General features: G+C 39.5%; 1 protein-coding gene across 4 annotated transcripts in view; it reads left to right on the forward strand.

Annotated features, from left to right (window-relative positions):
* The window catches only part of tmem201 (transmembrane protein 201), a 168,209-nt gene that overhangs the window by 48,930 nt on the left and 106,545 nt on the right, over positions 1-12,734 (forward strand). For 3 of the 4 annotated variants that reach the window (XM_063033497.1, XM_063033498.1, XM_063033500.1), the window contains exon 6: positions 4,218-4,421. In XM_063033497.1, the coding sequence (XP_062889567.1) occupies positions 4,218-4,421 (204 nt within the window). Of the gene's footprint in view, positions 1-4,217; positions 10,557-12,734 lie in introns of those variants that run through there. The other variant, XM_063033501.1, reaches the window with a different exon arrangement.

Below are 12,734 nucleotides of genomic sequence, written 5' to 3' on the forward strand. Positions count from 1 at the left end.
CAACTTCCACAAGCCAAACTCACTTTGTCCTTGCTTCGTTCACCACGATTGAAACGCTTAATTATGTCTAGTTGTACGCTAAGTGTAACACCCTTACTCTTTCAGGCTTTTCCAACACCTTAGAACTCATCTTGCAAACGGCTACTCAATGCAACATGTTAAAGCAATGCCGTTCTGAATCTGGGGGACAGCAGCTGCCTTTTATCGCGCACTGATTTTTTTATCGCACGCTGCCTTTCTTTGTAACAGTGAAAACACCTTCTGAAAGCGAAAACAGGGTACTAATGTAGGTCTTTCATAACAGTGAGGTTTCGTAAAGCGAACGTTCGAAAAGCGGGGAACACCTGTATTGCCAGTAGTTAGCCCACTTCCTTTACTTTTTGGTTAAGCATCCTTAGGAACTTTTTAAATACTTGTGACCTCTTCGGCCTTCTCTTGTTCACTATCAGGTGATGAAGTAAGTCTAATTTGCAATACTGATATCCTTTAGAAACTGTAGAACAAAGCTTTAAAATCAGCCAAGCCATTTGTACTTGATGTGATGCAAAACAATAATGTTGTTTCTGGACTTCATGATTAAAATGAGCTTGCACTTTTGAATACATTTCAAATTACAACATTATTAGCCATTTCTGGATTCAATCCATCATAAAGTCTTTTAATTTACTTAGGAGCAGAATTAGGCCATTTGGCCCATTGAGTCTGGTCCACCTTCCCATCGTGACTGATTTTTTTTTATCCCTCTCATCTGAATTCTCCTGCCTTCTCCCTGTAACCTTTAACACCCCAATTAAACAGGAACCTATCAACCTCAACCTTAAATATACCCAATGACTTGCCCCCTTCCAATCTACTTTGTCCAGCTCCTCTCTCATGCTTCCAATTTCCTTACTCCACTGTAATACTGATGCATTCAATTTTACCTTCTCAAACTGCAGGGTGAATTATATCGTGTTATGGTCACTGCCTCCTAAGGGTACCTTTACCTTAAGCTTCCTAATCAAATCTGGGTCAATACATAACACCCATTCGAGAATTGCCATTCTCTTAGTGGGCTCAACTACAAGATGCTTTAAAAAGCCATCTTGTAGGCATTCTACAAACTCTCCCTCTTGGGATTCAGCACCAGCCTGAGTTTTCCCAATCTAGATGCATATCGAAATTCCCCATGACTATCTTAACATTGCCTTTTTGACATTCCTTTTCAATCTCCTGTTGTAATTTTAGGTCATATTTTTGTTACTGTTTGGAGACCTGTACATGCCTCCTTTCAGGGTCTTTTTACCTTGCAGTTTCTTAGCTTTATTCACAGTGATTCTATGCCTTCTAATCCTATGTCACATATTGCTAAGGATTTTTTTTATTTATTTATTTACTGACTGACTGACCGACCGACCGACAGAGCCACTGGCTGCATGCCTGTCCTTTCGATACAACGTGTATCATTGGATGTTAAGCTCCCAACTATGATCTTTCAGCTACAACTCGCAGGTGTCCATAACATCATACCTGCCAATATTTAACTGTGCCACAAAATCATCTATTTTATTCTGTACACAGTGTTCATTCAAATACAGTATATTCCTAGTTCTGTGTTCATCACCCATTTTGATTTTGCCCCCATGTTATACTTCAATTCATCCCAGTGACTGCAATTTTGCCTGTCACCTGCCTGTCCTTTGTCACCATCTCACTACACAATGCATTGACTTGTATACCAACTGTCCCATCCTCAGCCTTGTCACTCCAGTTTCTATCCCTCAGCCAAATTAGTTTAAACCCTCCACACACCTCCAGCAAACCTGCCAACAAGGATATTGGTCCCTTCGGGTTCAGGTGCAACACATGGTTATTGTACAGCTCATACTTTCGCCAGAAGACATCCCAGTGATCCAGAAATCTGAAACCCTGCCCCATGCACCAATTTCTCAGCTACGCATTCATTTGCTAAATTATCCTATTACTCTCACTGGCATGTGGAACAGGCAGCAATCCTGAGATTACTACCCTGCAGGACCTGTTTTTCAACATAATGCTTAAGTCATTATTTTCTCCCTTCAGGACCTCGTCCCTTTTCCTACCTATGCTGTTGTTTCCAATATGAATTACGCTTTTCGGCTGATCGCCCTCCTCCTTTAGGATGCCATGGATCCCATCCAAGACATCCCTGACCCTGGCACTTGAGAAGCAACATCCAACTGACAATAATTTGACATCGATCAAAATTGCTCAGGGTTATGTACTCTTTTTATCGAGGGCGTTGATGTTTAAAAACTGGCTATTCAAGTGCTGGTGTTCACTAGAATCTATTTCACGTCAGTGCTGTCCTTTTTCAATGGATTTGTTTATTAACCTTCTAACATTGTTCAGTGAGAGCTATGTTTGCAAAAATCTGCTCTATAATTTGCTAAAACCTATCAGCCAACAAGGTAAACACCAAGGCATTTTTGCCCATAGAACTGCTGCTCACTGGATGGCTTTTGTTTCTCGCACCATTCTCTGTAAACTCTCAGCAATTTCTGAGATACTCAAACCACCCCACCTGGCACCAACAATCATTCAACAGTCAAAGTTGCTTAGATCACATTTCTTGTCCATTCTCATGTTTGGTCTGAACAATAACTGAACCCTATTACCATTTTTATGTATTGAGTTGCTGCCACCTGATCGGCTGACTAGATATTTGCATTAACAAATAGGTGTACCTCATAAAGTGGCCATTGAGTGTGTATTGAAAGTCTGCACAGTTTAGGGACGCCACCTTTAGCTGTCATAGTTCACATTACAGCGCTTTGCCAAAGACTGGCAGCTAAAGGGAAAGTCAGTAATCCAGCTAAAGTCTTGCAGATCTTAATTCCTAATTATGGCCTCTCAAGTGGCAGAAGTGGAGTGTGAGGGTAGAGAGCACTTACCTACCCAGTCTACTTGATTTGACTGCAGAAGAATCCAGCCTTCTTGAGACTACCATACATAATTCTGCTACAGTAACACTAAGCAGCATTAAATATTGCAAAGCATCTTACTCTGATTTAACTCCTTGAAACAGCCATTAATTAATCCCATTCATCTTTTGGCACAGTTCTGGAAATTTCTCGAATATGTATCTAATTCTCTTTAGGAATATTACTGTGCATATGCTTTCATCATTTCCTCTTCAATGGTGAATTCTGAAATCTTGTAAGTTGCTGACTTTAAACAAAAAAAAAATCCCTTGAATTGTTTAATAGTTATCAAATTTAAGGTACCACTGGAGAGAAACTGAAATATTCAGACTTTAATCTGATATTATTCTCCTCTATAGCAGTGAAGTTAATGAGAAGATTTAGCTGGCAGATTCATATTCACCCAAATGAATATAGATTTTTCTATTAAAGTGGATTTATGTCCAGAAACCACAGGTTTAAGATAATTGCAGAAGAACCAATGAAAGATCATGTAATGAATTATCTGGAATCACAGCTAGCTGGTAGAGGCAGATAGTGACCTTAAGTCAATTTTAAATAAAACTGCAAGATGTGTGCAAAGAACATTTGACTAGGATAATTGGAGGACTCTTTACAAATGGATGAGGCCAGGTTCCTCTCCTAAACGGTTTGATTTTTACCATACCGAAGTGGAGGATACAGAGTGCAAGTCAACCTTCTCCTTCTAAGAAAGTGGGCAGGTACCTCATTATAGACACAAGAAAAAGTGGAGGTGAATAATCAGTCAATGTTCTGGGCAGAGACCCTCCATCATGACTGGAAAAGGCGGGGGGCAGGCGCCAGAATTAGAAGGTGTGGCTGGGGAGGTAGGAGTGCAAGCTAGCAGGTGATAGGTGAAACCATCTGAGGGTGTAGGTAGATGGGTGGGGTAAGGGAGGAATAAAGTGAGAAGCTGGCAGGTGATGGGTGGCAAAGCTAAAAGGCTGAAGGAGGAATCTGATAGGAGAGGACAGTGGACCATCAGATGGAAGGAAGGAAGAAGGGCACTAGAGGGAGGTGATGGGTAGATGAGAAGAAAAGGAGTGAGCATGTAACCAGAATGGGGAATGGAAAGAGGGGGTGAGAAATTACCGTAGTTTAAGGAAATCAATGTTCACACCATCAGGCTGGTTTGTTAGTTTGAATTGTGGCTTTTTAGCTGCTGTAAACTGGTTCATGCAGTTTCTCTTGCCTCTGTTTATTTGGAACATTGTTTTAAAGTATCTAATTTTCTTCCACATCAAATTCCCCTAGGTTGCGGAGAATTGACGCAATGGCTTCTCTTCTGTGGCTGGCCGTGATGAGTTTGTATTTGGTGGAGGATTACCTGCAGACTGATGCTCCTGGGTGGCTCGACACTCTGAAACTCAGCACCACCTCCTTGTGTTGCTTAGTGGGATTCACTGCAGCCATCGCTACTCGGAAGTCAACTGGCCATCGGCAATACAGAGCACGAAGGTCAGAGTCTGAACAATGAACAGTGGCAGCATATGAACTCTTGTGTAACTGATTCTGTCCTCCTACAGTGGAATGCTGTTTCTTATTTCGCTTTCCCAACATTTGGTTGTCTCCTGAGGAATTTAAAGTTGCAGCATCATTATTCTTTGACCTATGTGAATGAGCTGGACTTGACAATCCTATAAAATCAAACCTCACGTCTGTGTACTCTTTTCCATAGAATTTAGGCTAAATTTACTTTCATTAGGCACAAATTCAAATGTCATCATATTTCTTGGATGATCTTGGAATATTATAGGTCACATAATTGCTATTAATTTACTTAAAGACTGTCAATAGATCTTTTAGCTTAATTCACATGCACACAAATTGCTGTAATGTTAGTTTAACACTTTAATTGACCATAAAGCCAATTAACGTGGCCATTTGGCCCAGAGTCTGTTCCAGCCTTGATTTATCCTTCTCAACCCCCATTCTCCAGACATCTCCCCGTAACCTTTGATGCCCTTACCAATCAAGAACCTATTCACATCTGATTTAAATATACTTAATGATGACCTGCACAACCACCAGGGGCAATGAATTCCACAGATTCACCACCCTCTGGCTAAAAAAAATTCCTCCTCTTCTCTGTTTAAAAGGTATGTCCTTGTATTCTAAGGCTGTGCCCTCTGGACTGAGAATCTCCCACTATAGGGAAACATTCTTTCCAAGTTCAGTCTATCTAGGTCTTTCAGTATTTGATAAGTTTCAGTGAGATCCCCCTCATTCTTCTAAACTCCATCAAGTTCAGGCCCAGAACTATCAAACACTCCTCATATGTTAATCCTTTCTTTCTCTAGATCATTCTCATGAACTTCCTCTGAACCATTTTCAGTGCCAGAACATCCTTTCTTAAGGGGCCCAAAGCTGCTCACAGTACTCCAAATTATGCACATTAATAGCAGAACAGGGGCATTCATTTTTTAAAAAAAATCTTAGAGCTTGTTTGCTGGTTGTGAAGGGAAGTGTTTCCATTGACATTGTTCCATCTAAGCACTCTGTGCGGTCCTAAAGACCAGGTGTTTGAAACACAAGTGTCCTTGTCCTGAGGTCCACCATGTTCATAGGCCAGCTTAATTAAAATGAACTGGTCTGCTCCTTTGTTTTATATAAAAAGCATGAAATGAAAAATAACCTTTAAAATATTAAATTAATAAATATTATGAAAGAATGGCATAGCTAAACAATTCAATAGCTCGAATCAGAATTGGGGGCATTTTGTTTATTCCGATTAGGGTTCTCAGCCTACCCTCAGAGTCAAACATTACTACAGGGGCAATTGGTGTCCAAAGCAACACGCAAAATGCTGGAGGAATTCAGCAGGCCAGGCAGCATCCATGTAGAGCAACATTTCCCAACCTGGGGTCCACAAACCCCTTAATGATATTGGTCTGTGGCATAAAAAGGGTTGGGAACCCCTGATGTAAAGGAATAAGCAGTCAACATTTTGGGCTGAGACCCTTTTTCAGAACTGGAAATGAAGGGGGATGAAACCAGAATAAGGAGGGGGGAAGGGAAGAAGCACAAACTTGCAGGTGATAGGTGAAAGCAGGTGAGGGAGGGGGGATGAAGTGAGAAACTGGAAGGTGACCAAAGCCTTAACTGGCTCTAATCTGAGAGCTGATCACCTATGCTTAGCTGTGCCCACTATGGCGAGCAATTAAACTGAATCCTGGTGCTAATAATAATTTCCGGAATGTTCCCATTACTTGCTGGTCATCACAAGTTGACATTGGAGAAATAAATAAGTGCCTCCAAGTTGTTGGTGAATCTATTTTAATAATGTGCCACACAATCACCAATGGTGCAATGAAGGAAGCTGAGATGTAGAGGAGACCCGAATTAGAAGACTTGATCTGTACGAGGAGAATACAAATTCACTGTGGCCATTAATTCACAAGAACGAAAATTTTAAATTGTAAGTTGAAAATTTTTAAATTAAATAATAAATTCTACTTGGGAAATATAAAGCGGAATTCTGTTAGACCGTTCAAAATTAATTGTTCTTAACAGAGGAATTAAAACTGCAAATAGTTTTTAATCAACTGCTTGTGATAGTTTATCATCACTTTGCAGCCTTAATTTTAAAAAAAATTAAGCCATGGAGTTATGATATCTCCTTGTGGCTATAATCTATAATTTGTTTACTTGGTGGATTTCTTTTGAATATTAATGTAAAAGGCATCACTACCAATGACCAGACATTGTTTTTAATATGACTTTAGATTTTTTTAAATGACTGCAACTATTCTAGCTCTTCAGATTGATAAATCTGTCACAAATAAGGCCAATTTAGTATTATCTCCATTTCCAAATGAAAACCATAGAAAATTAAGCTCCTTAAGCTCTGGTGCTCTGTCCTATTTAGAAACTTGCAGTGATGGTGGATGTCCTTTTTTCCCTGCTACAGTTCTGACTGAACATGTGCCACATTGAAGAATCAGAACCAGGTTTAATATCACTGACATGTCGTGAAATTTGTTTTGTGGCTACATTACAGTGCAGTACATAAAATAATATAAATTGTAGAAAGAAATAAAAGTATAAAAATAATTAAATAAGTAGTGCAAAAATAACGTAGTGTTCGTGGGTTGGTTAACTGGCCGTTCAGAAATCTGATGGCGAAGGGGAAGAAGCTTCAGCATATTGAGTGTGTGTGTTCAGGATCTTGTACCTCCTCCCCGATGGTAGACCATGTCCTGGGTGATGGGGGTCCTTGATGATATTATATTCCACAAAGACAGCTATTCCTTGTGTTAAACTCTAGCGATGCTTTAACGCTTGACTCATCAGTTTTGTGATGCAGCCTCAGATTCTATTTCACACAAAATGCTGGAGGAACTCGAGGAAGAACTTAGCAGTCATGGCCTGAAACGTCAGCTGTTTACTCTTTTCCATAGATGCTGCCTGACCTGCTGAGTTCCTCCAGCATTTTGTGTTTTGCTTTGGATTTCCAGCATCTGCATATTTTCTCATGTTTCAGATTCTCTCTTTCCTTTACCTGCTACACCAGTAACACTAACATTTATCTGGCAAATATAATAGCACTGATTTTTTTTAAAGAATCATGGAACCTCCTCTATCTAGCCTCAGACAAAAATAAAGAAAAGTTAATGAGACATTGAATGTTCTGAACATGGAAAAAAAGTGGACGTGTTTGATTTCTTAAAGGTACAATCAGCCAAATTTTAGGTCCAGAAAAAATGATTACTGTTTCTTTAAAAGAAAAAAACTTTGCATTCTTGGCTTCAAGCTAGTGAGTGGGTGATTTGATGGCTTTGATTTAAATTCATTGTGTTGTAAAAGAAACTAATTATGTTTAAGATAAATGCCGCCTTGGCAATTTGCATTACAATAAAATTAATTCTACAGATCAGTTTTCTTGCATGCATTGGGAAGGCTTTAATATTTATGCAAGTGTTACTATCACACTGGCATCATCATCCCATCCATTACTAGCTCCAATTTCTTTTTTCTCTTGCAAATGCTACTTTCAAAGTCTGGTTTCCTTAACTTTTTTGAATGCTGAATAGCTGTTATTTAAGTCGCCAGTAAAATTGGCCTTCATATATTTGCTGCATCCCAGTGAATGTAATTTGGGACATAGTTCAGTAGTGCTACTGGCTTTCCTTTCTTAAACTTTATCAGATAATGTGTAATTCAATATTTAGATCTAGATGTATTAACATATGCACAATTGCTATTTCTGTGCAGTACATATTCATGGTATTTAATACATATATTTTAAAATTCTATACATTTTCAGTTAATGCACTAAAATATTTTGATTCCTTGTAAAGGTTTTCTATTTTTGAATTGTATTTATATTATCTTGTATTTTATTTCAAATGTCTCAGCATTCAAAAGGGTGTCCCACCTATTTTACTTCTTCTCTGCCTATTATCACATTCTGTGCATTTTAATCATTTAAAAATGTTCTGAAGTTTGCTTGTATTGGAAGCCCTGCAGCTGCTTTTTTTTGCTTCAAACTTTACTGTCTCTTTGAACCTTCTCAGCATTTAAAAACAAATATTATGTACTCATTTAATTGGTCCAAGTTTAGATGGCAAGTAGAATTCATGTAATGTGTTGTAGAAGTGATGCTTGTAGGCTTATGTAGTCTGCTTTTAATAAATTGCCCACTCAAAAATTCAATATGCTCTTTACTTATGTACATTTTCAAATTGGATATCACAGCCATTCACAGCGTTTCAGTAACTGCTCATTTTAGGGTATGCAAAGGGCTTGTTATCTAAATGTTTCAAGTTTCAAAGTTCTCAGAGAGACTTGAGAGGTTTGCATTGAAGTTGTTGAATTAGAACTGATGGGACCTTGCACTCAGAAGTAAGTAACCAGAGTGAGTTTCTGATCTGAAACTGCCAATGTAAAATCATTTTCAGAAAGCAGGAGACATTGTTGGAACTAAAAGTTACAACTTTTAAAATCTTAAATCAGACTAAATGCCATAGGTCTTTTAAGAGAAGAGTTGGAAGTGGTTTGATTCAAGCAGATTTGCATCTACTTCATTGTCTGATTTAGTTTCAGCCTTAACTATTTATCTTGTATTTTGTTGTAGCTTTAAAAACATATTATTTAATCTGCTGTTTATCATTTGACAATATTTAATGTTGCTGGAAAGCCTGTTAGCGCTGTTTGTAATTAAAACATTATGTAAACATTGAAGTACAAAGCTGTAGTCTATGTAATGACGTTTTCTGCACTATCTGGGTACAGTCAACAGCAGTATATAAATGTGAATGCAGCCAATAATTATAGTCTAACACATCTGATGGAAATGTACTGTATGTAATTCCAACCTAGTGAAATCCTATTAAGTAAAAGATAATGTAGAAATTTTACTGCAATATTAAGCTTAATGTTATTGTAAAATGGAAATGTTGCAGTGCTCTGCAGTACATCTAATGTGATCAGTGTTACCGTGTTTAGTGAATCTTAACTTTATAACTTTATCTGGATTATTGTACTCCTCCAGAATCAATGTTCATTTCACATCTATCATGCAAATATTCATACCTTACCTTTTGCAACTTATTTACTGAGACCACCATTGCATGTTGTCAAGATGACACTTGGGACTGCAAACTGTTGCTGATGATTGTTGTTGATTCATCTGAACTCATTGGTATTACTGTCGCTGCTTTATCACATTGTGTGTCGGGGCCACTTAGAGCAAACTGCAGTAACCCAGATGAATTCTTGGTTCAGCACAAGTTGAGTTGTGACAGCTTAATGGCTCATCTCCTGGCACTGAACTAATCTTGTTAATCAGGATGTTGGTGATGATTTCCCTGAGAACATGGGTGTTTTTCAGATGAATGTTGAACAAATTTAACACGGTCTTTTTTCATGTTTGATCTTTGAAAATAAAAAAATAATTACACAATGTATTGTGAATTGCAGAGCCAGTTTCTGATTTCTGTTCTTGTGCACAGGATTGCTAAGGAGTATAGGTGTTTTAATTTTTCACTTGGAAGCAATTTAGCATCAAATAGTGTTCTGATGCCTGAAATCTTCTACAGAGAAGACCAATAATTGATAATATTCTTGATTTTATAAAAATCATTTTCAAATCCTTTCGGTGTAGGTCTGTCTTTACCATTATGCCAGTGATTTTCTGTTTTGTTTCATTGAGTGATTATCTTCCTTCGTGTGGAATTGTATTTCGTTAAACATTCTGGTTTTGTAATTGCTAGCATCTGCCAGCCTGATCCTCTGTTAGCCCCAGGAATCATTCAGAAATTAACAGGTAGCTGTCAATTTGTAGAAGCTGGAGAGTGAGTGGATTACATAAATGTTTGAATCTAAATCCAGCAAAAGCATAGATGAGCAATTCAGCAGAGGGTTAGGCAGGAAGATGGGTGACATGGAGGTGGTAGATGGTAGCATTTGCCAAGCATGGGAATGGGTTAGAAGTTCTGTTCAGAATCGTATAAGGCAGTCAGTGAGATAACTGTAGTTCAACCTGAGGAGGTGGTCAGGAAGGCGTATGAAATCTGTGGAAAGCAAACAGTTTATATATTTTGGATTTCTCAGAATTTAATTTGAAACAGTTAATGACCATAAGACTGTCTTGATGGAACTGTGGAGATGCATTGGAGATGTTTATTAATGGTGGCTCAGTAGTGTCTCATCATGTACGTCATTTTCCAAATTGATGCATAATTGTACTTTGTCTAAAAATTGTGACTCCGGCAACCCTGCTCAAATGTTGAGCCATAACCATTCTCTCCTTTTGACAGTGACGCTGCAGAGGGATATCCTTTTTAGCATTAACCTTGCTGCTCCATGCTGGCCATGCAAAAACAGGGTTAGCATACTTATTCATGGGAAAGGCCCAAAATTGGATTGAGAACACAAGGCATTGTGACCACATTGGGTGCTTGTAAGAAAACTATATAAAGCCAATTTCTCGTGGGAGTCAGTCAAGTCCATGGTGATCTTGAATATAGAGAGAAAGGTAAGATTAATTTATCTCGTCTTTCAGTCAAGATGGTGCCGAGCTGATCTCTCCATTGAGATTATGGCTTAGATTTAGTTTTTTTAAAAGTTTGTAAGTATGGTTTTGGGAGCAGTGAGGGGAGTTAGAGCTCAGTTTAGGGTTTAAGGACAGATATAGAGAAGTATAGGCCTCTGCTGTGCTCGGGCCAGTGACATGGCCATGTGATGAAGGCCATCTGGATGAACGGCTGTCCCAAGTCGATGGGTCCCGGATCAGATGTCCGTGCGAGAGGAGTCGTGAGAGCTGGTGAGGTGATGAGCCTGGAATTCAGGATTTCATCCTTGATTAGTCTTGGGGTTGATACTGAAGATCAGAACCCAAAGGTCAATCGGATGTTGAACCTTGATGGCCGAAACCAGGAGATTAGAGGCCAGGAGGCCTGAAGTAGGAGGACTGTTCATGTGTGTAGGTGGGTGGGAGGGAGACAAGCGGCTTGTTTTGCTGATATAATTTTGTTGTTTGTGTTCTGTTTTGTGTAAACAAGAGGTTCTGCAGATGCTGGAAATCCTGAGCGATGTGCACAAAATGATGGAGGAACTGGGCAGATCAGGAAGCATCGATAGGAAAGAATAGATGGGCCAAGACTCTCCATCAAGACTGGAAAGGAAGGGGAAAATGCCAGAATAGGAAGTTGGGAGGAGGAAAGCTTTGAAGGTGATGGGTGAAGCCAGGTGGATGGGGTGGTGAATGAAGTAAGAAACTGGGAAGTGTTAGGTGGAAAATGCAAAGGGCTAGAGAAGAAGGAATCTGATAAGAGAATGGACCGTGGAAGAAAGGGAAGGAGGAGGGGCACCAGGGGAAGGTGATCAGCAGGTGAGAAGAGTTACGAGGCTGGAGTGGGGAATTGAAGAAAAGGGAAAGGAAATTGAAGAAGTTTTGTGTTCTCTGTTGTTCTGCAGAGCATTGTGGGCATCCTCTGTTGGTGCCCAAAAGTGTGAATCTTGTGGCTGAACCCCACACATCCTTGGGTGTGTTGGCTGTTAATGCAAGCAACCCATTACATGATGTGCTTTGATGTACATATAGAGCATAGAATAGTACAGCACAGTACAGGCCCTTTGGCCCACAATGTTGTGCTGACACTCAAACCCTGCCTCCCATATAAGCCCCCACCTTAAATTCCTCCATATACCTGTCTAGTAGTCTCCTAAACTTCACTAGTGTATCTGCCTCCACCACTGACTCAGGCAGTGCATTCCATGCACCAACCACTCTCTGAGTAAAAAAACCTTCCTCTAATATCCCCCTTGAACTTCCCACCCCGTACCTTAAAGCCATGTCCTCTTGTATTGAGCAGTGGTGCCCTGGGGAAGAGGTGCTGGCTATCCACTCTATCTATTCCTCTTATTATCTTGTACACCTCTATCATGTCTCCTCTCATCCTCCTTCTCTCCAAAGAGTAAAGCCCTAGCTCCCTTAATCTCTGATCATAATGCATACTCTCTAAGCCAGGCAGCATCCTGGTAAATATGATAAATGTATGTGAAATTCAGATCAGTTGAAATATACAGTGAAATACATCGTTTACTTCAACAGTCAATGCAGTTTGAGGGTGCGCTGGGGTAGCCTGCAAGTGTCGCTGTGCTTCCAGTGCCAACATAGCATGTACACAGCTCACTAATCCTAACACACACGTCTTTGGAATGTGGGAAGAAACTGCATTACTTTAGGAAACCTAAACTGTAAAGTGCATATAAATTCCTTACAGACAGTGGCGGGAATTGAACTCAGATTACTGGCACTGTAAAGCA

Source organism: Mobula hypostoma, chromosome 25 (assembly GCF_963921235.1).
Source record: "Mobula hypostoma chromosome 25, sMobHyp1.1, whole genome shotgun sequence".
NCBI classification, from domain to species: Eukaryota; Metazoa; Chordata; class Chondrichthyes; order Myliobatiformes; family Myliobatidae; genus Mobula; species Mobula hypostoma.